Here is a 26,744-nt window from a genome sequence, read left to right on the forward strand (position 1 = left end):
TTGTAACCAAGGCCTGAAGAACAACAGCGGCAGGAGGCCCCAGGCCGTGTGCCTGTTACAAACTCCAGGGGTCTGAAGCACTGGTTTCTTGCAACACTTGTTCACTTAGTGCATGCAGCCCTTGGTCTGATGAGGGAAACGGTGGGGGCGACGGACCTGTCTGGTTTTAAGATTAAGTTAGATAAGTTTATGGAGGGAATGGTTTAATGGTAAAACATAGTAGCCAAGGAAAACCAAGCAATGGTACATGAATAGCATAATGGCCAACAAGGGCCAGACTAAAGACTCTTGCCTACATGCTCGGGGTCTTACTGATCGCCATATTTGGGGTCGGGAAGGAATTTTCCTCCAGGGTAGATTGGCTGAGCCTCTGGAGGTTTTTTGCCTTCCTCCGCAGCATGGGGCAGGGATCACTAGCAGGAGGGTCTCAGCCGTTTGAAGTCACTAAAACACAGGATTGGGGACTTCAATGGCAGAGTCCAGGGAAGGGTCATGTGGCCTGCAGCATGCAGGGGGTCAGACCAGATGATCATAATGGTCCCTTCTGACCTTAAAGTTTATGAGTCTATGAGATGTCAGCCAGGAAAAACCTGTCTATGAGCTGCTGCCTGCAGAAGTCCCATGAGTTAAAGCATCACCACATTTTCTGTACAGCCAACAGAGAGACAAGCACCACATGATTAACCACAACATTAACTACCGACAGAGGATAGAGAGGGAGGGAAGTTTTGAACACGCTCAACTTAACAATGCAATTTTTCTTTTATTGTTATTAAAAAAGCACTCCTCAGAGGCGTGCAAGTGTCCAACATCCGTCTGGCACATTGACATGGGCTGAGCTGCACGCTCACCCCCAATGGGCTCGAAAACAGAAACATCCTTGAAAATTCAGCCCTTAAACCTGGGATGGGATTTCAGCAGGGAAACCACAACACAGAATTTAAAGACCCCCTCCCCCCAAATAAACCCCAGATCGTCTATCACTCAAACTTGGAGCCATCCCCTGCTCTGCTGAGATATGCCAGAGAAACCTGACTTCGGCATCTGCTGTTTTCTTTTGCTGAAGCTGGAAGCAGGAACGTTGGCTCTTATGGACACGGGTGGTAACAGCTCAAGCTACTGTCGAAAGGCAGAGCACCCAGCACCTGGAGCCAGGCCCCACGCGGCGGTGCCCAGGGCTGCAAAGGGCAGTTACAGTGGAAGCCGAGCAGCTCTCGGGACCATGGCTAGTGCCTGGGACCTTCTCCGCCAGCTTCACTCCCCCAGCACAGAGAGGACGGAAATAAAGCTTTCGACCACAGACGAGCCGGCAGGTGAGAGGCCATTTGTTTTATAGATATTTGTATGTATATATATATATATTTATATATACAGAGATAGATAGATAGAAGTGGGCGCTTCTTCTCTCATGTAAAAATCCAAAATACAGTTTTTACTATTAACAATCTGAAGTGTAAATGTACAAATTTTTACTGCTAAGCAAAAACAACCAAACCAAACCAAAAAACAACACAAAGAAAAGAAACACACACGGAGCAAGAGAAAAGAAAAGAGGAAGTTCGGCTTCTCCGTGGCTGGGCTGGGGGAGCCGAGGGGCCCTGCCACGCACACACGGAGCAGCAGGGAGCGAACTGCGTGGCAGAGACCACCAAGGGACCCAGCCCATCAGCGCCAGGTTTAAAAAACACCAAGTCCACCTCACTGGGGGGAGGGGGTATTCCCCGCCGCAAAACCACAACCCCTTCTACATGTCCAGGAGCATCGTGCGGCCCCGCCGCCACGCCCCGTCTCCATGGCAAGAGCGACGCGCCTGCTGACCTTCGCCAACTGTTGGGACCTTGTGCAGGGCATGGCCGCCCCCCTCGCCTGGGGTGTAGAACGAAACACAATCTCACTTAGTGACTAGCTATTCTGTGACCACCCAGATCTCCCGCCTGCACTTCCAAGCCCCGGTGCCTGTCTAGCCTCTCTGGGCACAGGGATCGGCACTGCTCAGCCCCCGAAGACTGCCAACCTGGAGGAGCACTATACTGGGTGGCTAGAATCTAAAGCAGATTTCAAAACACCTCATTAAGCACACACACAAATGAAATCCTCACAGTGCCGGGGGAAGCAAACATGGACCGAAGGGTGTTTAGAGCTTTCAATGTCTGTGCAAAGCAAGGAGGCTGGTGGCTGGATTTCCCTTTACAGCGTATTCTCGCACTCAGCCTTAGGATACGGCAGGGTCCTTGGGTTTGGACTGCTCAGTCCCCGACAGGAGAGAGATGGTGGGGTCTTCGGAGTACTCCTCGCCATCGGTGAAATACGGCCCTTCCCCCAGCTCAAAGAAGATGGGCAGGTCTCCGCTCCCCATGTCGACAGCGCTCGAGTCCACCAGAAAGAGGGGCTGAGCTGTGTAGTGCACCAGCTGCTTCCCTGCAAGGAGACGGCTTGTGTTAGGAGGGGGGATCTCAGTGGGGAGGAGGGACTCGCAGGCCCAGGGCCAAACGCTGTGGGGGGGATGTGCCTCTTAGCAAAGAGCTTGGCACCGGGAGCAGAACGTGAATGGGCTTTTCCAACAGTAACTGCAGCTCAGGGACACCCCGTGTTACAGCTGGGACCCGGGCACATGGCCGCTCAGCATGTCTCTGGCTGAGCAGGAATCAGCGTGGAGGAGGGCCTGGATCCCAGCTCACCCTAGAGATGCTGTCTCTGGACTGGGGAGAAGGCATGCCCAGGGGGCTCGTGGGCCTCGCCCTTCAGCAGTGTGAGCAGCACATAGAGGGGCCTGCTTCTGAAACGGACTCTGCCCGGCAGGGCTGGCATGTCAGCAGGTAGCCAGCCGGGACCTGTCTCGCTCGTGCCATCGGAGGCCAGGAGAGGAGAGTACAGCGTCCGGGGGAAGGAAAGGGTGTGCACGGCAAGCTGAGAAGGAGGCAGCCCTGCGGTCACAGACAAGAGTCACCTGCAGTACAAGGAGGGGGATGAAGATTTAAAACGGGGAGAAAGATGGGAACTGGTTGGTGAAAACTCCGACGCGGGCTCAGAACGCACTGGGCACACACCTCCAGGGAGCCATCCCCTGGCCCAGCTTGGGAAAGGGAAGGGGGACACGCAGGTTACTGCCAGAGGCTGCATGCCCAGCCAGGGTGGTGGTGGTGAGGGGAGAGCCAAGCCCCTGGGGAATACAGAGAACCAAGGGAGAGCCCCCACCTAGATGCCCGGGGCCTCCACCCAGAATCCCAAGCAGCGCAGTGACAATACGCACACCTAGATTTAATCATCACTGTTTCTTTGAGAGAGCTGCTGCTGCCTGGAGAGATCCTGCCACTGGGCCTTGACCCCTCTGCTCACGGGTCACTAATGGGAGGATGCAAGGCAGGGGCCTTCTTACCCATGTCTGCTGTGCTGGCCTCTGTCTCAGCAGGTTTCTGCTGTTCCTGGGATGAGAGGAGATCCTGGATCTGTGGGGAGACAAGTTGGGCTGCTAAGTGCACCGCACAAGTCAAACTCCTTTGCACAGGGAGCCGGGAGAGGGAAGGGACCTCTCCCTTGACTACCTCAGGATAAGTGCACACACAGCAGTGGTTTGTAATCTGGAAGTGCCAGCAGGTGGGAGATGGGCATCAGCATTCAGAAGACTAAAATACACCTGGACCTAGGGAACAGCATCAGTGAGCTACTGCAGGCTCTGGTGGAGTCTGTTCAGCCTGCTCCAGTCTCCCGATGCCCAAGGCTGCCTTGTAGAACTGTACGGACCAGCTCTGCTTTTCATACAGATGTGGCCTGAGACCTGCAGTGCTCACCTTGATCTGAGCAGGAAGCCATATTGCATGCTGGGATCTGTAGTCACCCTGGGCAGCCCTCAGAACATGCTTGCAACAGAACATGTTTTATGCAAAGTCTTATTGTTACCAATACGAAAGGCAAGAGCACGCTTCACATTGCCGGTGAATGGTCAGCGTGGCCTTTGGACACCAGCCCTGCAGTAAGAACGAGACTGGGCTGGGAAGTAGGAGTAGCTTTGTAGGGCTATAACAACAGGAGAGAAAGCCGCGGGAAATGGCAGAACGCCTCCGATGGTCCCAAACGTTCAAGTAACTGCCCCAGGCGGGTAAAGAAAACTGGGTCATTAAGGCTTGAGAGTCTCTGGGGGGAATCACTGCTAATCCCAGGACCAGACATGCTGCTGTGTTTGGATCAGGGGTTCTTCAACCTTTTCATAGTGTGGAAACCTGGTTAATGCAGGGACTGCCTCATGGGTTCATGGCCTGTCGTGACTGCAGCAACTGCTTCTATGGAAAAGCCACCTTAGGAGGACGTTTAAATGTATATTTAGCTTCTTTTAACTCTCTCTTGCAGTCAGAAGAAGCTGGCCCCATGTGCACACCCCCAGCTCTCTGGACTCAATCCCACCACACTCTGGGAACCTGTGCAGCCGAGTCTGTCCCCAGCAGTGCAAAGGCAACGTGAGGACAGGAGCAAATCAAATGTCCATCCCCGCGTTAGAGAAGAGAGAACTATGACATACTGCACATAAATCCGAACCACTTCGTTAGCTGAAGAGTTAAGCTGTAAATTTTACAGGAGCCCAGTTAAAAGCCCATCAACAAATCTCACTTACAAATACTTGACAGCTTCCCTAAAAACCCAAAGGCTGGACAGTCTAGAAATGAACAGTTCAGGGATCCAACCCTACAGTCATATCATTCTTCCCTGTTCCTCACCATCCCGCCTGCCCTGCCCTGCCCCCAAGAATCCTAGCCACATCCCACCCGATCCGGGCCCCACCTCTTTCTCGGCAGAGCAGCCCCTGCCGCAGAACCAGCACTCAGCAGAAGGGCAGTTTAAATAATTTACAGAGTCAATGTTATAAACATGACACAGGTCTTTGTGATCCCCCAGCTCTCCCCCAGTAACACCCAGAGGCCCCCGTCCGACTCAGTCAGACATCTGGTGTTTGGGGCCGAGCCATTTTGGGGGTAGGAAGGTAGGAAAATGTTCAGAAAGGGAATGATGGATATTTGTGAAAGATCTTAATTGCAAAACCCCTTTTCTGAAGGTTACCAAACCTCCCAGACAAATCCTACCTGGCTTACGAGAGCTCAGGGGAGCTGGTCATTTTTGGGAGAAGTTACACGGAAGTTAAAAATGGATCTTATAGTTGTAAGTTAGGATCAGTCTGAACTATGGAGTGGCTACCACTGGCCCATTACATCCGGGTGAGCACCTCTATCGCAGCATTGGGCCTGTGAGCATCTCAGGGCCGGGACTGGCTGTTCAGCACTGAGACCGCGGGAGGGGAGGAGGAAGGTAACTATCTTTTAGTGGAGCAACTTCTGTTGGGGACAGAGACATGCCTTCGAGCTGCACAGAGCTCTTCTCTAGCACTGACCCATTGCTGGTGCCGTGCAGTACATACGATAACAAATACTACAATATGCCGTGGAAATCACTGGAGTTTGCCTTTAAAGGAAACCTCTTCTGAAGGTTTACAAAGCGGAAGGGAGGGTTTATGGAAACCACATGCAGTTCTATGGGCTTCAGTGCGGCTCAGTGCTGGGGGAGCAGGGCCGGCCTGAGAGATGACGTCTCAGCACCTACTTAGCGCAGCGTGAATGATGAGGCACATCTGCTCCCTGAACGAATCAGTCAGAGGAAGCCTTGGTGCTAACGGAATGATTTCCGCCTGGTGGAGACTCTCCCCCACACTGCGGCCTGGGGCTGGCCAGGACTCCCTTCAGAGCCTGTCAGGGCCTTCCTTTCACCAGGGGCAGGGGCTGCTGTTGAGCGGCACGAGACACTCTGTTCTGGCAGCTGTGTGTGCATGGAGGGATGTTTCACAGCTACTCACACTCGCAAGGCTGCTGTCCAGGTCAGGAAGGTTCATGTCTGTAACCGTCATTGAAGGGCTAAACAGCTGCCAAAGGAAAGAACTATTAGTGCAGGGAAGGAAAACACCCCAGGCACGCTGTGGAAATTCAGTGGATGCTGCCCTGACGCACATGGTACTGCGGGCCACAGCTTGGTCCCTGCTCTGGGAGGGGGCTGCTGGGAGGGAGGGTTCGAGATACTCACATCCAGCAGAGCACTAGTGTCCACACTGAAGCCGTGCGTGGTCAGCATGGTTTGGAGGTTATCCAGGTTGGAATCAATGGTATCCAGATGGTCATTTAGCTCATTCCTGTGTCACAGAAAGGAGAACACAGACCAGGTCAAGGTTAGCAGACTTCCTCTGAGCTCACACAGGGGACTCGCTCAACCTCGATTAAACCTGAGCAGGAAAGCAGAGTTTGGACTCCTGGCTACTTACACACGTGTGCCAGCCTCCAATTCTGTCCTTGCCAGTGAGGTCAGCTATGCTGATACACCACCGGAACAAGGCTGTCACCAGGCCTGTTCCTGCCGAGAGGGGGAAGGGCCAGCAACTCGGATGAGGACGCAACAGTGGGTGTCTTATGACACCACATATGGTTAATATTCCCAGAATGCACCAGGACTCCTAACACCATTTAGGACAGGGTCTCATTATACTCTGCACCTCTACAGCCGGAAGCTTTGGACTCGTTCTTTGGTCCAGGTACCTCAGTCCTGTCAGAGTCCTGCCACAGCTGATATGGGGCAAGGGGAGGGTAAGGGCCCTGCTGACATCAGTCTGGGGAAAAGGGGTTCCAAGAGCCCTCTACTGGTCTGATCAAAGCCCTGTCTGTGGAACGGGCACTGGAAAAGTCTCATGCCATCATAACAGAAGCTGTTGGTTTGCCCCATGACACTAAAGGTAACTGGAGTTGTTCCCACTCATCTGGGAAAGCAAACGTCCCAGCCTGTGCGCACCTCTGCATGGCTAACGGGCATGGGAGGACGTATGTATACGTACAATGTGTACAGCACAAGGTTCCCCCTGAAATCATACCACAATCATAATCTAACAGCAACAGCTCAGGATAACGGCTCAGTGCCAACCAGGTCAGGCAGACTGAGTGACAAACATGGCTGACTCTCCGGGCCCTGCCTTAGGGGAACCCAAGTCACCCCTAGGAGGTAGGTTGTTCTGGGAGGACTAGAGTGAACTGACACAGACCTGGGTCTGGTAGATTTCGCTGATAGTTACCTGGATAGCAAAAAGATAATAATCAACGCTGAAGTGGGAACGAAGGAGTGCGGGGAGCTGGCTTCAATTCCTGAACATGAGCATTGGCCTGCTAAATCCAGGGTTGTGAGTTCAATCCTTGAGGGGGCCCTTTAGGGATCTGGGGCAAAAATTGACCTGCTGTGAAGGCAGGGGACTGGACTCGATGACCTTTCAAGGTCTCTTCCAGTTCTATGAGATAGGTATATCTCCATATCTTATATTATGATTATTATTCTTGTTCCTTGATGTTCATACCATTGATGTTCCTGGTGTTCTAGAGGAGCTGGAGCAAACGGATGGCATAAATCTGCACGTTTCCCAGATGCTTGGGTGCAGACGGGGATCACCGTCTCTCGGAAACACGCACGAATGCTGGGACTACTCTTCTCAGGGCCTGTGCCTTGGGAACACTGGGCCGCGCAGAAGCCCACTGAGGTTAGTGGAGTTCAGTGGTAGATGTGACCCATCGTAGCTTCATCTGTGGGCCACGGAAACCCAGAGCATGAGCTCCTTTCCCAAGTGGATGGCACTCCATGTTGGGAGGGAGACATGGCGCTATTACTGCTCCTTGCACCAAGGAGCTGTCTTTTGGGTTGATTCCTAGCGACATGCTGCTTGGAACCCAAGAAAAGCAAGGCCTGCCTGTTCAGGAGAGCGCTCCAAAGGTCTGCAATGGAAGTCTCAGCTCTAGCATGCTGGAAGCACGCTTGAACACATGGTTCCAGGTTCGATGAGCACCACCAGACTCTTTCGTCCTCTGAGGAATCTCACCGGCTCCTGGAGATGGTGACGGACGAGGACTGAAAACGTGTGGTGGGTCAATAAACTTTCAGGTGTCTTTAGTCCAGGTGTTCTGACAACACGGAGCCAGTGCTTGTCTGGAGCTCAGCTGAGGAGACGCACTCCTGGCGAATGAAGAGGAAGACAGCAGAGGAACACGGATATGTTGGGGGAGTGCAAAGCAAGCTCAGAAGGAGCACTCATCCGTCATCTGCTCCACACTGCCTGCGTTGGCAGCATGATGCTATAAATGCCACTGGAAAGCGAGTGAAAAACTACACAAAAGCTACTTCTCCCTTCTCTCTGGAAACCCACACCGGGCTAACGTTTGTTTCTCCAACTCCTGTGCCCAGGGAGTGTCCTGCAGAACAGAATACCTCCTTGGCCACTCCTAATATCTGTACAATTACCTCCCTTCAAGGAAAATAATGCTTCAAAGCTCTTGCAGTTAGAGTATCACCTGCCTGCAAAGAATGGTGACACCAACCACAGAACCAAGACTGTCTGTCATCACTGCTGGTAATAGACGCTGCAAATTCACATCTCCCAGCTAAGAAAATCTAACTGCAGAAATGATTACGCTGTCAGAATAACCACACACACCGACCGTAGGAACACTGCTAGGGGGCGCAGGAAAAGCAGGGCACAGACAAGGACCAAGAACACACTCCTCTCTTAGTTTCCCTGTATATATAACCAGGAGACACAAAGAGATTTTGCAGTTCTTCCAAGGCCCAGGCTCTGCACATGCTCCGCAGATAAGTCACTTACCTGTGTATGTTCCCCAAAGAGCGTACTCTGCACAGATTTCCAGCCCAGTCGAGGCCTTCAGTACATAGTACCGGGAATGCGCTGCAGGATTTGAGGTATTTCCAGCAACCCCAGTTAGAAAACAGCTTTGACTAGCATGGACTGGGGATGCCAAGGGTCACGAAGTGAGGCTGGAATGAAGCTATGACATTTGAACACAGCTAGTTTCTTTACTGCCAGGGGGCTTGGAGGGCAGACACACAGAGCAAGGAGTTGACCACGGTCACACAAGTCAGTGGCAAAACTTGGATTGGAATATTCAGGAGTTTCAAACCACTTCCAAACCCTTCCAGAGCAGCCTCTTAAAATTTCCCTGCAGCTCTTGGAGGAGAGAAAGGAATTCTGTCCCAGTGTTTTCTAACCTTGGTGATACAGCCTGGTTCTTCCGCTGCTGACAGGTAAACCCCTCTTCCTGAACTCGGGCTCTGAGGTCTCTGAACTGCACTCTCCAAATGGCTCTGACGCCAAACGCTCTGTGGCAGGGAGGGATAATGAGCAATGCACTCATACTCTACTTCCTCAGTGTACTCCGGGTGGTAGGAAGAGGAGTCCACAACGACGCTTGCCTCCAAGGAAGATCAGAGGGAGGGCAGTGCATGTGGCCCTGAGAAGGATGGAGCTTTAAGAGTCTAGTAAGGTTTGCCCCGGTGTCTCGGTATCTCACCAGTTCGAGAGCGATGGTCTGAGGGAACTCAAAAGAGGCAAAGGGGAGAGACACATGCTGACCTCTGAGTATGGGAGGGAGGTCAGAAGACTCCTTCCACAGTGCTGAAATGGGACTAGCTCCTGTTCAAGTCGGATCCTCTGGCGAAGAGGGGTCCTGATCCACACAGCTGGCAGAAAGAGCAACGTGCACACTTCCTGGAAACCGAAGAGCCAGAAGGAGCTGTGAGACACAGCAGCTGTCATCACTGTGAGCGCGGAGTGCCTGGAAGCGCAGCACTGCTGAGTGGAGATGGAATTCTGACATGAGGCAGAACACCCTGGAGGCTCAGGCTGGAGGCCATGTGACCCAGTAGTAAGAGCTATGAAACAACAGCTGCATTTTTGGAGAATGAACCAGACTAATATACAGTAGGTTTGTCTGTCCCCAGGTACATGAATCGCGGTGCAGAGAAAGCAGTTAAAAGCTAATGTAAGGAAGAAGGGGAATGATTTCAGGGATACAGATTTATACGCTTAAATGAACCATCAGAGGTTTCTTGAATGAAAGCTCTGGATATGGTTCACCAGACCCATTCTCCATTCACACACACTTTATAAAACAGTGCATCTTCACTGGAACCACTGCTAAGAGTCTCTTGTCTCTTTCTGTTCTGACTGCCAACTCCCTCATAAGAATAACAAACCTTTGCTGTACACCATACCTCACTCCAGCACCAGCTCCTCAGCTCCCAGGGGCAGCCTGGCAGATAGAACACACGCTATCGTGAGAGACCCTTGCTGTCTGATTTTCCGTCTGAGGAAGTGAGGTGGGTTAGTGCACGCAGTGTGGTCTCTTTGTGTGGGCTGTTTTATAGTCTGAGAAGTAGCTATGTAAAAACAGCACCTTCGTATTCAACAGATCTGCTCTCTGTGGGCAGGTACGCGCATTGATGCTGGTGGTTCTACATTGGGGTGGGCAAACTACGGCCCCTGAGGGCTTTGGATCTGGCCTGCGGGATTGCCAGCCCCGTGGCGCTGTGGGGCTAAGATGGGCTCCTGGCCTGCCCTGGCCCAGGGCCGCTCCCGGAAGCGGCCAGCACCATGTCCTGGCAGCCCTTGGGGGAGGGAGGGGAGCAGAGGGAAGGCAGGGAGCCTGCCATAGCCCCATTGTGCGCTGCTGCCACACCGGAGCCGCTCCAGGTAAGCGGCGCTGGGCCAGAGCCTGCACCCCGAACCCCCTGCCGCACCCCTCCTGCACCCCAACCCCCTGTCCTGAGCCCCCTCCCGCACTCCGCACCTCCTGCACCCCAACCTCCTGCCCCAGCCCTACATTCATGGCCCTGCATACAATTTCCCCACCCAGATGTGGCCCTCGGGCCGAAAAGTTTGCCCACCCCCGCTCTACATACTATAGGAGAGCAAGTCGGATTACGTTCTGCCTCATGCACGGTCAGTGACGTTCTGATTGTAGGAGGCAGACAGAATGCAGCTTGCCTCAGTCCCTATGGTGAGTTTGCAGGGCTGGCGGGGCGAAAAAACTTCTTGACTTGTAAACAGAGCAAGTTTGGCCATGGCCAATAGCCCTGGCAGATAATTAAACTCGTCCGCCCATTACGACAGCATCACAGTCGCTCTTTCTTCGCACTCCAACTATACTTTATACGTGTTGTGCTCCGCTAGCAGCTGCCTAGTTCGCTAGTGTCTGCCACAAGACAATCTCCCTCTCAGACGTTCTGCTTGCTGGCAGCAATAAGACAGGCCAGACTGTGGCAATCTATCTAACGTCACACCGAGGAGGCTGTATCTCTCTTGCATCTACTCGACGGTCTCACTAACAACGGCGTGGTACATGGGGATGGCTGCAGTGGGGAGTTTCATTGTTCCTTCACTATTGTATGAAATCATTCAAGCCCTGGGCTCACACCGGATTCCACGAAATGATTCATGCTTCGTATGGCTGAATTGCACACAGGCGAAAGATGCCAGCTTGGCAGCTGTCAGGACTCTGGTCCTGCAGCAGAGCCAGTCTCTGGGCAATCTAACGAGCACGTTCGAGCTACACTAGGCTGCCTGATTGGCGGGAGGAGTCAGCAGACCAGCTCTCAAGCCCAGCAGCAGCACCAGTTCGGCAGCTGCTCAAAGCATTTGCTCACGGCTGTGATATCTCCTGTGCCTGCTTATTTCTAGCCATTGGTCCTGGCTTGGCCCCAACCTTGCTGCCGTCTTGCCTCACTCCAGATAACCTGGCTCTGACTCCTAACTTCCAAAGATCCTTGACTCTGGCCCCTGACCTCCGACTTCCGCTCTGACCTTGGGCTCCTATTCCTAGATACCGATATCTGCCCAACCCCAAGGAACGACCACCCAAGTCCCAGTCCCCGAGAGCAGCTCTTACGGCCGTCTCTGTCATCCACAAAAGAGACAGAGCATCAGCAACATCAATACAGGCTTCCCTGCACCACCCTGCCAAGACCACCCGGAGGGATGAGAAGGGAGTTTAGTCTCCACGACCCATTCAGTACTTAGCCTCTATGCGGAGTTGGCCAACATGGCTGCCATTTAGTGCCAATTTTGGTAGTGTTTTTTTGTGATACGGACTCCAAAGAACCGCTTCGAAGCTAGTTCCTGTAGGGAAAGCTGACCTCAAAGCAAGGACAGCTCTCTGTTTAGCACAGTGTTCCCCTGCTTTCTTGCCCAGGACTGCAATGCCTCGGGACATCAGGCTATTGAGATGCTAACCCTTGCTGTGATCTGCAATGAAGTGAGGAAGAGGAAGAACTGGGGAAAAGACGAGTGACTTCTGACATCTGTGGAGCGCGAGTCAAACTGAAAAATACAAAGAGAAGAGGAATGCTAGATTCAAAAGACTCAGAATCAGACACTTTCAGGAATGAAACATTTGTTACTTTCAAAGGCAAGAACAGTTAATCAACCATGCTCCTGTGCTTTAGCTGAAGTGGCATGCATTGCACTGCCCCCAAGTTATCGTAGGGCTTTCCAGCAATTCCAAGGCTGAGACAAAATTGTTATTAACGATAAAAACCACAAATGAACATTCCCCGCAAAAGAAAGCCAGAGGACAGCACGATTCCATCACAGCCATGCTCAGTTAGAAGGTTCTCAGCCAGACAACTACTTCTGAGGTGGGTCTGCTGTACCTCAGGGGTGGCTAAGGGCTGTACTGGGGCATTCTAACTCATGGATCATAGTCTCTGTCATCTTTCAGATGGACCTGCGACCCCCTGAGAACACAGGGCACAGCGTGTGAGGCTCCATTTTAATCTGAATGGATGGTGGCTTGGGCCAAGATGGGCTGTAGTCTCCCTGGGATATAGCTCTACGTTACTGTTACACAGGGCAGCCTCCTTCTCCATTCAAAAGGCTTTGGCTCTTGAGAAGTTGCTTTGTGGCCCTACGTACTGAACTTCGCTCTCAGCTTTCCCTTTATAACATGCATCGCAGTGTAGCCACCGGCAGCTGAAACATGGAGCTATGGCATGCTTGTACTCTGGGGTGGCCCAAACGTGACCTGCAGATTTCTACAAGTCTGATCTCTCGTGGCTTGCCTGGATCAAGACGAGGCATCGCATGCTGGGACCTACAGCCTTGTGGGCTGCACCTCTCTCCTGAAGATGAGGGCAAATGAAACTTGCTCCATGCACTGGAAATGAGCCGTTGCTGTAGGATTCCTGGCAAGCTGCCGCTGCCTTATTCAGTGCAGGAGTCTGAGCTCCCGGCTGTACATGAAGGTCCCCTGTCATCACTAACCCTTTGCCTTGACACGTGCAAACTCTTGGGAGCTTAAGAGAAGCCGCATGGAAAGGGCGCTGAGCTCCTGCCTACGCGGGGTATGACGCAGGCGTTTCACTCGCACATGTGGCTCTTTTGGTCTCACAGGCTGGGGAGTGAGCACTGAATGGTGAACTCTGCCCACCGGTCGGGACCCCGGGAGAGACGGAGTCACTTAGCACCGCATATTGAGCGGACTGACGTCGGGTCTGACCTCCCCCGGGGACATGCTAAACATTGTGTGGCCCATTTAATGCAGCCTATTCCCAACATTTCAGGTAGCAGCTCACCCATTTTTATTCAGAATCTCAACCTGACTCAGGCATTGGCTTCAACACCTTCCCGCTGGGCATCCTGGCCTTTGCTAGAACCCTACTGATGCTCCGCTCACGCAGCCTGGGGGGGCTTGTGTGTAATTCTGGTACTAGGGAAAATGAGGCTCAGGTCTTGGTATCGGAAGAAAACTCACCTGTCTGAGGTTATATAGCTCTGAAATAACAGCAGATGAGGTGTCCACTTACGCAGAGGAACTCAAACGCATACAGGGTGCTGGGAGGCACAGGAGTAAAGGCAAATGCTATCCAAACCCAGATACATGTGGGCATTGCAAAATAAATGGGCCTCCCCTTTTATTATTTATACGTAGCTTGTCGGCTCTTCGGGACAGACTGTCTCTATTTATCTGTGTCCAGCACAACGGGGCACTGGCCTAGGGCACTGCCACGCTATTGCAAGAGAGAGAGTATTATCTTAAAAATGAATATGGCAGATGAGTTCTGAGTGATGGGATTCCTCGCTGGCTGGGTAATCTTACTGGCCGGAGTCCTTCATTTTGTCATGCTCTCTAACAGAGCTTCCCAGATGCAAACAGATGAGGTGAGCAAAGCGTTACCTGCAGGTTAATAACAAGTCAGACAGGGAGAGACCTAGAGGAAGAGGCGGCATATGTTCCTCACTCAAATAACCCTAGGACGGGGGTGTGTCTCGCTTGCCACTGAGGCAGGGTTCAGAGATGCTCTGTGTTCTTTGCCTGCCCCTTCAGAGCCTGCAGCCTAGTCCGAATGAGTCAGAAGCACGCGTCAGCTGTCACCTTTACTGCATGTCCAGCTCTTTTAAATGGCCGTGTTTACAGCTTTTGTTGAGCCACCTGCCTGTGCTTAAAGACAACTGGAATTGCCCATTTTATTTTCTGCATAAATGGGCTGCAAGGAGTCTAACCTAGTGCTCCCTAGCGACAAGTCTGCCCCCAGGCCGAGAAGTGGGGGAAAGCCTGCATTTTCTGACTCCTTGCGACACACATGGGCCTCAGAGTTCCACAATGCAGCTAACAGTCCCACATCCTTACTATGGGGGTGGGGGCAGCCTTGAGAGACTACAGAGCCCAACATGCAATGCTCCATCTTGAGTTCAGCTGCTTTCCACTACTACTAGGACAGGACACTGGATGCTGGGGGCGCTCATCTCCTGATATCCCCTCTCCATTACAGAGCACGGCTGCAACCAGCCCCAATTCACACAAGTTAAGTGCAGTCCTTAGACTCCTGGCAAGTGGCCATTGTGGTCCTCAACTGGGCAAAATATGGCTGCTCCTGTCCTGTCCAAAGGTGGAAGAGCCCACAGAAAACATTATACATTACCGAGGCACCTGTAGGCACTTCATAATGCAAGGCTGAATTCACTGTTTCAGTGGAAGTGGGATTTTAATCTGCTATGAGTGAACATGAAAAGAAATGTGATCGCCGCTCAATCTTGGGCCCAGGAACATGTTCTGTGAAAGTTTGAAGTGACTCAGTTCTGTAGTTTAGGGGCTTGAATCACTTAGAAACTAAACTTTTAAAAACCTGTAAAGCTGGTTTTGACCCTGTTTTGGATCTCTCCCACTTATAAATGACTTAATGTTACAGTTCAGACTTCCAGGAGACCTAGATCGAAGCAAAATTACAAACTCTTCCTCTTACCACCCATCCATTGCGAAGGCTATACCATCCATAGACCAAGACAGACTCAAGTTAGTGATACATACATTGGAGTGTTTGTAAGTATGTTTGCAGGTCAAAATTAAAGTTGTTATTGGAACTTGTTAATAAAGTTGTTAATCAAGATCTGAACTGTAAGAGTAAGAAAATATTTATTTAAATCACTGGAATGGGTAATTTCCAGTCTCTTTAATACCTACATTTTTGACGGTATTTGTTATCGTTCTGTATTTTGCATATGGAGTATTTGAAATTACTTCAGCAGCCTTAACTCTAAGCTAACATTTTCTTGGTGGGGAGTAATTATTACTAATGAAAGCAGAGCGTTTGATTGATTTGATTTCATCTGGAATACTGTGCACAGTTCTGGTCTCCCATGTTTAAGAAGGATGAATTCAAACTGGAACAGCTACAGAGAAAGGGCTACTAGGATGATCCGAGGAATGGAAAACCTGTCTTATGAAAGGAGACTCAAACAGCTTGGCCTGTTTAGCCTAACCAAAAGAAGGTGGAGGGGAGATATGATTGCTCTCTATAAATATATCAGAGGATAAATACCAGGGAGGGAGACGAATTATTTAAGCTCAGTACCAATGTGGACACAAGAACAAATGGATATAAACTGGCCATCAGGAAGTTTAGACTTGAAATTAGATGAAGGTTTCTAACCATCAGAGGAGTGACGTTCTGGAATAGCCTTCCAAGGGGAGCAGTGGGGGCAAAAGACATATCTGGCTTCAAGGCTAAGCTTGATAAGTTTATGGAGGGGATGGTATGATGGGATAGCCTCATTTTGCCAATTAACTGAACTTTGGCTATTAGCGGTAAATATGCCCAATGGCCTGTGATGGGATGTTAGATGGGGCGGGATCTGAGTTACTACAGAGAATTCTTTCCTGGGTGTCTGGTTGGTGAGTCTTGCCCAGATGCTCAGGGTTTAGCTGATCGCCATATTTGGGGTCGGGAAGGAATTTTCCTCCAGGGCAGATTGGCAGAAGCCCTGGGGGTTTTTCGCCTTCCTCTGCAGCATGGGGCATGGGTCACTTGCTGGAGGATTCTCTACACCTTGAAGTCTTTAAACCATGATTTGAGGACTTCAATGGCTCAGACACAGGTTTGATACAGGAGTGGGTGGGTGAGATTCTGTGGCCTGCGTTGTGCAGGAGGTCAGACTAGATGATCATAATGGTCCCTTCTGACCTTAAAGGCTATGAGTCTATGATTTGGCCTTGAACTGCCTGACACCTGCCTAAGTTGACACCAGTCAGAATGACATCAAGATTGCCAGATTCAGAAGACACCGCAGGAACCAGATTCACAGGGAAACGTTTGGCAGTGTCAGAGAATGATGACAGAAACCCATCTGTCTCTTGTATGAACCCTGACAAGAAGTGATATGTATACAAACAACCTGAATGGCCTTGTGCTTCAAGCACACAGCAGGTCAGAATTCTTCATGATTTCCAGTGTAGAGGGTACACTGAATTCGGGCTGAACTCTGTAAGAACTTCTGATCTCCTGCTCTGGATAACATTACTCTTTTGTTGCTGTGCTGGCAGAACAAAGCCTGGGGGAAAAGGAGACCTGGGCATGTTCACAGAGTGGCTGGACAAGTAGGAATGTTGCAGGTTCAAAACCTGCTGGGGAAGCGATTACAGCTTCAGTGCTATCTCTGCACTCCATATACATCTTTATAAGAACAATCAGATTCTTTAAGGTTTCTTTTTTGGGCCTCCCTCATGTGGCTCTAAAATACACTGAAGACTTGAAAGCAGTGAAGAACCTGGAGCTCATCAGGTGACTAGAAATGAGGTCTCACCTCAGGACAGTAAGCTGAGTGAGTCCCCATGACCGACCTGGCCTGAGAGCTCTCTACCACCCTCTGGTGCTCTGAAACCAAATTTACTTTTTCAAAATTGTTTTTGCCACTTAGAAAGGGACTATGCTCTGGTGTTCACACAGAGATGAATAAATGCCAAGGCCAGAAGGGACCATTGTGATCCTCCAGTGTATCGCAGGCCAGAGACTGGCCCCAAAATAATTCCTAGAGCAGATCTTTTAGAAAAACAGCCCGTCTGGATTTAAAAATTCCCCACCACAACCCTTGGGAAATGGTTCCAATGGTTAATCACTCTCACTTAAAAATTCACACCTAATTTCTAGTCTGAATTCGTCTAGCTTCAATTGCCAGCCACTGGAGCGTGTTAGACCATTCTCTGCTAGATGGAAGAGCCCGTTATTTGCTCCCCATGTAGATACGTACAGACTGGGATCAAATTACCCTGTATCCTTCTCTTTGTTAAGATACATGGATTGAGTTCCTGGAGTCTCTCACTAAGGCACAGGCAGAGGGCCGTGATGCTGACACTCGGCTCTCCCTACAGCACAGACTACCGAGAGAGTAGGAGACACTTGGGATCTGGCCTGGGGGGACTGGGTTAGGATTTTGCTCTGCTGTTTGACCAATGGACACTTGTCAAACACATTCTAGTTTATTGTCTCTAAACCTGGTGTTAGGTTTCTGAACTCTGCTTGGTGATGCAGGCAGGGGACCCCAAAGCTCAGCGAACTTTGCCTAGCAACGATCAATCTGCCATCCAGGGAGTCCAGCATATTTAGTGGCAACCTGAATCAGGAGTGGTCATGAGGCCGAGTGGGGGACTATAATTGGCCATGCATGGAGCTAGCGGAGCAATCCTAGGTGGCTACGCAAGGCTTCTTCCTCTAGTCACACCAAGCAGAGCGGTGACAAGCAAAGGCAGGAGACAGCGCAGAAGCAACACCACAGCAGGAGTGGCCAAAGTGCAGTCCACTGGTGAAATGCTGCTCACAGCAGCTCTCCTCTTTATATGGAGGTAAAGCCCATAGAGACTTCAGTTCCCAGCATGCACCTCTCCATCTTGATCCGAATGGAAGGATGCTCGCACTGCATGCCTCACAAGCTCCTAAGAGGAGGTGGGAGCTGCAATGTACCTGGTTCTGTACCGGTGACGTCCTACGGCCCTATGCTGGGTCGTCTGAGCACTGCTGGCTTTACAGTGGCTGACTTGTACCCTGTCGGAGTGGGCAATCTGAACGCAATGATTTTATTTAGCTAAATAACTCTACCCCTTTTTCTCTGGCGTTCCTGGTACTTGTACCCCTGCCTGCAAGGGGTCATGTCCCCTGCATCGGGGGTTAAATCACTGTGTGGGGCCAGGTGACGGCCTGAACTCACTGCCCCTAGAAGAGCGGCAATAGGAAAGCAAAATAAACTCCACACTGGCTATTTGCATCCAGGACAGCGATGGGATCTACAGGGCACTCAGAGACATTGCAATGCTGGTTTCCAGGAAGCCAGTTACTAGCAATTTAAACACTTTACTAGTGGAGCGGAGACGTGGCCAACTGGGCCCAGGCACGCGCCGGAGTCCTGGCACGGTACTTACTTGTCGAGGCAGGCAACGCTGAGGCACTTTTCTGGGGGCTGAGGCTGCGTGGTGCTGTCGCTGGCAGCGGCCGTGGTGTTGGGTTCATTCTCCTGGAGGATGGAGTCAATGAAGGTGGAGGGAGACAGAGGGGTTTCAACAGCAGAAGGGTTCCCAGGGCTGGCCTCCTCTATCTGGGGGCTGGGGGTGGGACTGGGGGGCTCTTCTTTGATACGGACCACAGGGCTGCTCCTTGGAGAAACAGAAAGAGAATGGTCACCAAGGCAGCAATGGTCTGCCAGTCCCTGCTCTCCGCATGGCACGCAGACAAGTCCCAGTGCCAGACACCCCCTCCCTCAGAGTGCTGGTCCCTGAAACAGGTGGTGAACTAAGGCAAAGTGTTTTCCTCTGGTCGTGCCCTAGAGCAAACCCCTGGCGTGAGTGCCACAGGCTGCCAGGCGCTCTCTTTCCAACACCCATAGCTGTGACTTCGGTAAGTGCATCAATCTACGACCAGGCCTACACAGATTGACTCGCAGTTTAATTATTTTGCTTAGGGGTGTGATTATTTTCATAAATAAATAGTTTCATTGATACAACCCCTAGTATATGTGGAGTTACACCAGTATAAAGGTGCATATACCAGAACAGCTTAGGCTACATCTACACTACAGGGGGGAGTCGATTTAAGATACGCAAATTCAGCTACGTGAATAGCGTAGCTGAATTCGACGTATCGCAGCCGACTTACCCCGCTGTGAGGACGGCAGCAAAATCGACCTCTGCGGCTTCCTGTCGACGGCGCTTACTCCCACCTCCGCTGGTGGAGTAAGAGCGTCGATTCGGGGATCGATTGTCGCGTCCCAACGGGACGCGATAAATCGATCCCCGAGAGGTCGATTTCTACCCGCCGATTCAGGCAGGTAGCGTAGACCTAGCCTTATTCTCCTACTCTATGGGAGTAAGCTATCCCGGTCTAAGCACTACCATACCGATAGGATAGTAGTGGTATGTGTAGACAAGGCCTGAGATCCACTCTCTCCCTAAGAGCACTGTCGTTGCTTCTTGGATTCTGTGCTTTTATGCGAGGGATGATGGCTTCTCTGGCCAGCCCTAATTCTGCAGCTGGAAATCCCCTTCCGCACCCCCACTGACTGAATTAGGGTGTGAGTGGTTCAAATAGCCCTCTGGAAGGGACAGCAGCGAGAACAGAACAAAAAGAAGGCCAATTAAGCAAACATATGGTCTATATTTAAGGGTGAGCATTCCCGGCGGAGGTGTATGCATTTGTGTGCGATTCAGCACTGCAGGGGAGGCGCCAGCGCCAAGAATAGACTGTTCGAGGAGATGAACGGGTGCTAAAGCACAGAGGACATTTCTTGCTGGGGAAGCTCAGGCCTCGGACATCTCACTGGGCAGGGGTGGCAGGGAATAGCAGCTTAAAGGCCGAGCTACAAGGGAACAGTGATGGAGGCATACAGGGTAAGAGCAGCGCTCAGTGGAATCAGTGGGCATCATACACACGGAGCTCAGGGCGGGATTTGGCTGAGTATCCATGATGACTCCTGTGTGCCTTGTGGCAGGAGACAGTCTGACTTTTCTGGGCTGGGACTGGCTGGAAGCTTCTTGCTGTCCAAGGTCAGATACATTTGCTTCAGGTGCTCAGCCTCCCTGCCCTGCTGTATGGCGATGGACCCAGTCACTGTCTCTCTGAGGAGGAGGAGTAACTTGGAAAGAAAGGCAACTGCTTTTTAACCCACGCCCTCCTACCCTGGGAGCGTGGACTGCCAAGGCGAGCGTTTACCCTGTCCCCATAGGCAGGAGTGCCGATACGTCACTCATTCTAGTCACCGAACAAGCAGGTCAGTGCTTCCCCGTGGCCTGAGAGGACAGCACGATAACTGTTCCAGAACAGCCGTGTTCAGGCTGCATCTACACTACAGAGCTTCTGCTGCCCTAGCCCCCGCGCAGAGCTGCACCGTAGACTGACACCCAGAGCTCTGCGGCCAGTGGAGGAACACCACCTCCCTGAACAATGTTAGCTACGCTGGCAGAAGCACTCTTCTGTCGCCATAGCTGAGTCTGCACCGTGGGGTTTGCCAACTCAGCTGTAGCACTAGATGTGTGGTTTTTCCCACCCCGGTCCGACACAGCTTTGCCAGGATAAATGTTAAGTGTAGACCAGGACTCTGATTAGATCAAGGAAACAGGAGTGAATTTGGCATCTTCCAATAATCAGACAAAAGACTGAAACTAAAACAAGAACCTGTGGGGCAAGCAGAGTCCTGAGTAAGAAAGGGTTGAAGGACCTGGTCCGATTCCCAGCAGCGTCAGGCTCTAAGGGAATGCCTCCCTAACACAGCAGCTCCAAGGGCGACGCTGGTTTCTTGCTGCAATTCCCTACTGCGAGAGACCCACACCCGAGCTGGTGTTCCATAACCCAAACTCCACACAGATACCTTTCATCGAGACTGCCACTGGGGGAAGCTGAGGGGCTGGACTGGGCTAGTTCCGTCACGTCGGAGATAATGGGACCAGAGTTGGCTGAAGAATCTGGGGAGTACAGATTGGAGCCGCTGTATGCCGGGGAAGAAGCCTGAAATAACAATCAGAGCATTAGTGAAGTCATGTGACAGGCACACATGCACAGTCCCATTGCCAGGCACGCAGCCTGTGAGAGGGAGGTGCAGGAATTGCCACGGTGAGTAAGAGTGCAGAGAGCTCACAGCCGATTGTGAGGACGAAGGCAGGGGGCCTATCTCAACAAAAGCCCGTGCTGGCAGTCTCCAGCATTCAAAAACCAGGGTGTTGCCCTAAAAATCATTACACTGACTTAAAACTTATGAGATCTTTAAAGCACACAACATGTTGGGTTCTTTCTGGAGTTTGGGCCTTTAGGGTTCACACATTTTCCAATTTTTCTCTGCAACCAAGAGAGCTAAAAGCTTCCTTTTATATTTCGATGCCAGCTGAGATTCTCACATATTCACCTGCCTCAGGGAGTTGTGGCTTTAAGAAATACCAACTACTGTGAGTCTTGCCACCAAACTGTGAGATAACAACACTGAAAGGCAATCCCATGGCAGCAGAGATTTCTAGTGAGCAGACCGAGTGAACCTGGATCCCCTCGCAAGTGCAGGAGTCTCAGCCAGGGAGTAAGGCTGGAGGGGCTTTTCACTGAAGGCACCTTTTCAGCTGCTAAATAAACTCCAGATCAAATTATGGACCAAATTCTGGCTGCCTGGTGCACACAGGCACACCCCAAAAAACTGACAGGCAGAGGGGGATCTGCGGCTTGTGTCCTAATTCAACACCTCTGGCGCTTACCACACCCGCCCAGAGATGACCCATGAGCCCACTAACTCTCCTCCTTCACATCCCTTCTTGAGACCCCAAAGAAATCAGCCACTGCATGATGGCTAGGCTGGGGGCAGTTGGGAAGGACCACGAGTCGTTATTTATCATGAGGGTATTTATGTACATAAACCCATGTCTATTTGGACGTCTCCCTCTCTCGCTTGTCTTCTTAGACCGTAACCTGTTTGGAACCAGTGTCACCTCTACCTGTGTTCATACAGTGTGTAGCCCAGGGGTCTCAAACACGCGCCCCCCGGCCCTCTGCCTACCCCGTGGCGCCGCGAGTCCCGCACCGCTCCCTGAAGCAGCTGGACTAGATACTGGCATTGTCTGGGGCTTTTAAAAAGAAAAAAAGCTCTTTTCTTTACAGGTCTGTCCTACTGCTTTTTAGCCACTCAGGCTTAGTGTCCTTTCTAAGTACTACCATCCCTGCAGCCCCGGCGGGGAATAGAGGGCTCCGGGCTCTCGCTCCCAGGCACTGCCCCCCGCAGCTCCCATTGGCTGGGAACAGGGAACCGCGGCCAATAGGAGTTTTGGGGGAGGTACCTGGAGGAGCAAGAGCAGCACATGGCGCCGTTTCTCGGTTACGCAGTTACTCTAGGTAAGCGGCGCCGGGCCAGAGCCCGCCCCCCGCACTCCAACCCCCTGTCCGGAGCCCCCTGCCACATCCCACACCCCAACTCCCTGCCCTGAGCCCCCTGCCACACCCTGCACCCCAACCCCTGCTGTACCCCTCACCCCTCTAGCACCCCACACCCCAACTCCCTGCCCTGAGCCCCCTGCCGCACCCCTCGCCCCTCCTACACCCCACACCCCAATTCCCTGCCCTGAGCCACCTGCACACCCCACACCCCTCCTGTGCCCCCTGGGGCAGGGAGGGGGCAGAGTTGGAGTGAGGACTTCGGGGAAGGGGTTGGAATGGGGGCAGGGAAGGGACGGGAAGAGGCGGGGCGGGGCCTCATGGAAGGGGTGGAGTGGGGGCGGGGCCGAGGGCGGCGGGGAGGAGGTGTCAGTGATGCGGCCCTCGGACCAATGCACTAGTCCTCATGCGGCCCTCGTGGTCATTTGAGTTTCAGACCCCTGGTCTAGCCCAAAGGGATCCCAGTCCTGGTCAGGCTTCTCGACACCCTCATAATATAAATATTAAACAACAGCTCTTCAGTCTGGCTCCCTCCTTACCAGGTGCTCAGATGCCTCTGTGTTGGTGGGAGCCGTAGAAGTGTCAGATAGGACCACGTGGAGCAGACCCTCTGCCCCAGGCACTGCCCCGGGCAGTCCTTGGACTATGCGAGAGGTTTGTGTGCGTATGCCTCCTGACTTGGTGACGGTCAATGAGCAAGCCACAGTGTGGATGAGAACAGTGTGAGTGAGGGCACTACCCCTCGGAACCTGAGTGCACAGGACAGGTGGCTCAGAAAAGCTGCCCACCCATCACTTCTGCTTTGAGTAGAAAGTCATAAACACTTGAGCTTGAGAGAAGATGGCCAGCTGTGTTTCTCATAATTGGGACAATCCTGTAATACTTGGAACAGCTCCTGCTGGCTTTGCTTAAGTGTTTGCTGAATGCAAGAATAAGGACACATTTCAAAGGCGGTAACAGGGCTAGGAGGGGGTTGGGATGGGAACACAGAAATTCCCCATGGGGGTGGGGGGGTGTCTAAGCACAGGGTAGAATTTTTAATAGGGCTCCGTTTTTGGTTCTGTGGTGGAAAACTGGATCAGGTAACATTCTACAAGGAGAGCAGTGGGAGTCTGAGTGCAAAGTTAATGCAGTAACTTTTCCCGTCTGGACACTTGGGTTGTCCAGGGACATGAGCCTAGTGTTCAGTCTGCTGTCCCCACAATGCTGCAGGACAGACCTTGTTATTCAGCTTCTTGGACACCTTTTATGTTGCTTTAAAAAAAGGAAAGAATACGTGGGAATCAGTCCTGTGGAGGGTGGGAGGGGGCAGGACTATGGGGTAGCAGAGCTGCTAGTCTAACTAGGGCTGTAAATCTCACTTCCAGCAGTACGATGTTCACAGCACAGCACCAAGAAGTGGGCTGGACGTAAATGCTGCCTGGCAGTTTTGCCCAAGGAATACTGCCATTTGGCTCCCTAATGCTAGACAGGTGGGGCCTAGACACAGGCCCTGAGCACAATTAGTGCAAACCCCATGGTGTGGGCACTCTGATTTCAAACCAACTGAAACAGGGAACCTCTGGAATCAAGAGTGGCCGCACCAGGGGATGCCCAGATTTAACTAATTACACTATCCCAGAGGCAATCAAAGGCACAAGGTGATTGAGTTTATCACAGCTCCCCCCAAAGGCAATCAACACTGAAGCCAATTAACTCTATCAGCAAATGAATCTGATTAGGGCTCTTCAGCTGTTAACAGACAATTCCCACAGTGAGCCCAACCCCACCACCTGTTTAATGAGACCCTGCACTCCAGGACAAAGGGCAATTTGTACGCTCAGAAATTCAGTGCACTGCCATACCAATTAGGTTTCAATCATGTGTGAATGTGAACAGGTGAAAAGGGGAATCCAAATACACAGGATCCTGTCTCTCTTTCTCTGGCTTGCGGGGGCGTGCTGCAGCAGAGACAATGTACGTAGCTCTAGGCCTTGGAAGAGGGGAATGATGGGGGTGGTGGCACTGCCCATTCAAAAGTGAATTAAGGACCAGGACTGGTGCACTTCGGATGTTACTGCATGGCAAGCGGGTGTGCTGAAGAACCATACCCTGCTTACCCCACAGTAACGTGGGTAGGCAAGTCCATTGAAGAGAATCCTGCCCAGTACGCCTTGGCCAGAGGATGGTAGATGGAGGCAGGACATCAAAGGGATGGATGGATGGGAAAGGAGACAAGAATTAGGGGCTTTAGGAATCCGACAGCAAATTAAAGGCCCATCCAGAAAATAAGCAATAACAATGCTTCCCATGGGCCCCTCTGGGGGACCTGCCTGTGGCGCACCCTGGAGCCAGCGAGCTGGCCAAAGTGTCTGGCATCCAAACTCAGCAACAGAAGTCAAGGCCTGAAACAAGCGACCCGTGTCCAAAGCCACCTGTTGGGAGGTGACTTTCCCCCCTCACACCGGGAAGGTTACTGCATGCTCTGGGATCAAAAGGGTTTAATATCACATAGCCCTACTGACTGAGCACCAGGGACTTGCTCCACCCTTACACTCCAGTCCAGGTTACCCCTGTGGCCCCCCCATGAACGCCTCTCAATTCTCACCACGGAACCCTGCTATTCCAGGCCTGGGCTCACAAGGCACTATAATGCACCTCAATCCTGACCGCCGGTGTCCAGAGGACAAACCCCAGTTATGTGAGTGCGTGATGGGCTGGCAATGGGAGCAAACATTCGGCAGGGAATTGTTTGAGACCAAGTGCTCTTTGTTTGTGACAAAACCCAAAGGTGAACCCGGGTCAGCAGAGCGCTAGGTGCTGATGAACTCGGATAGCATGTCTGTTTGCATGGTGCATGTTCACTCCCGCCATGTTCTGCCTCTGTTAGCTACAGACTAAAATCCCCTCTCGGTAGGCTACAAAGCGCACCTGTCACTTTGATATCCTGCCAAATAACACACAAATCTCCCGAGCAAAGTGCAGCGTGAAGAAGAGGCCAGCTGGAGGAGCATCAGATGACCCCTCCTTCCCCACACAGCTGTGCCCTCTTCCCCTCTCTCAGGACCAGGAGCACACAGAGCACTTACTGCGTATGGGGATGAACCGTGGACGTGCTCCAAGGAGTACTGCCGACTGTATTTAGGCATGGAATGTGCTGAACTGCTGTCGTTCAACATCAGGGGGCTGCAAGAGAAACCCAACACCCATAAGAGAGTTACAAAGCTCCAGGTGCTGCATCTCCCTGAGAACATAGGGTCAGACATTAGCCAGGTGACCCAGGACCCAGGATACATCTGGCTGCCCTGGGCCTGGAAACCCTGTGGCTGGCGGTGGGGTGTGGGGTCAGAGTCCAGTATTGCAGAACAGGGAAGCTAAGGACATGCAGCAAATCCAATGCATCACACTGTGGCTCTCCACAAACAGCAAAGCAAGTGGTTTGCCATTATTGCCAGTCTTCTGAACTCCGCTCTCCGAGTCCTCAGTGTAGCTAGCACCTTATATGCTGAGGGGTCCCGATTTGTGTGCCTGTGGTAAGACTTTACCCTCTTTAGAGGACCGTAACCAGCAACACCTCCAAGCGATTATGGAGTAGCACTGAGAAGCACGCACAGCCCCTTCCGCTCTACTTTGGGAGCAGTGGTGCTGTAATGGGAATTGGGCTCTCTGCACCTCCAAATCTAGCTGGGAGAAGCAACGTGTATGATTCAGAACATCAGGAGTGAAATGCTTTGCAAATGAACACCATGTCCCGGGGCCCTCACTAGCTCCCTTCAGGCCTGCTGGGCAAAGCTTTAAAGCACCCTGCCCTCCGAGCACACCCCTGCAGCTTCTGAACACATCACATCAGCAGTGATTGCACCTTGCTCTGCTTCAGCCCCGTTCCACCGTCCTACTGCTCCTAGGACACCTTCACCCTGACCCCTTCTGCCTGCACTTCGTATCTTTTCAGAGTGTGAGCTTCTTGGGGCTGGAACTGTCTCTCCCTGCGAGGCTAGAAAGCACTCGGCACTACTTGGGCACTACTGCTGGACAAAGAATCAGCATTTGAGGCTTGTAAGACCACAGCCGTTGTCAGCTCTTCGCTTTGCAGCCTCATTGGTTACAACAGTTTATGAGTGAAATGGGTTCCGGGGGGGCGCTGGGGGGCTTGGTTTGCAAACCCTGCTGGATTAGCAGCAGAGGCTTGGTTAGCTCCCTGGGGTGAGTGACATTGTAAGCTGCCCTCTAGCTGTGAAGTGGGGCCG

At 52.0% G+C, this 26,744-nt stretch overlaps 1 protein-coding gene across 1 annotated transcript in view; it reads right to left on the reverse strand.

The window, feature by feature from the left end:
- Positions 1-743: 743 nt before the first annotated feature.
- The window catches only part of HSF1 (heat shock transcription factor 1), a 99,025-nt gene continuing 73,024 nt past the window's right edge, over positions 744-26,744 (reverse strand). Inside the window, 7 exon segments of the mRNA XM_034763780.1 lie at positions 744-2,418; positions 3,377-3,446; positions 5,837-5,902; positions 6,061-6,166; positions 18,543-18,773; positions 20,981-21,117; positions 25,587-25,683. Of these exon segments, the coding sequence (XP_034619671.1) occupies positions 2,213-2,418; positions 3,377-3,446; positions 5,837-5,902; positions 6,061-6,166; positions 18,543-18,773; positions 20,981-21,117; positions 25,587-25,683 (913 nt within the window). The 3' untranslated portion in view covers positions 744-2,212.

This window comes from Trachemys scripta, chromosome 2, assembly GCF_013100865.1.
Source record: "Trachemys scripta elegans isolate TJP31775 chromosome 2, CAS_Tse_1.0, whole genome shotgun sequence".
Taxonomy (NCBI): domain Eukaryota; kingdom Metazoa; phylum Chordata; order Testudines; family Emydidae; genus Trachemys; species Trachemys scripta.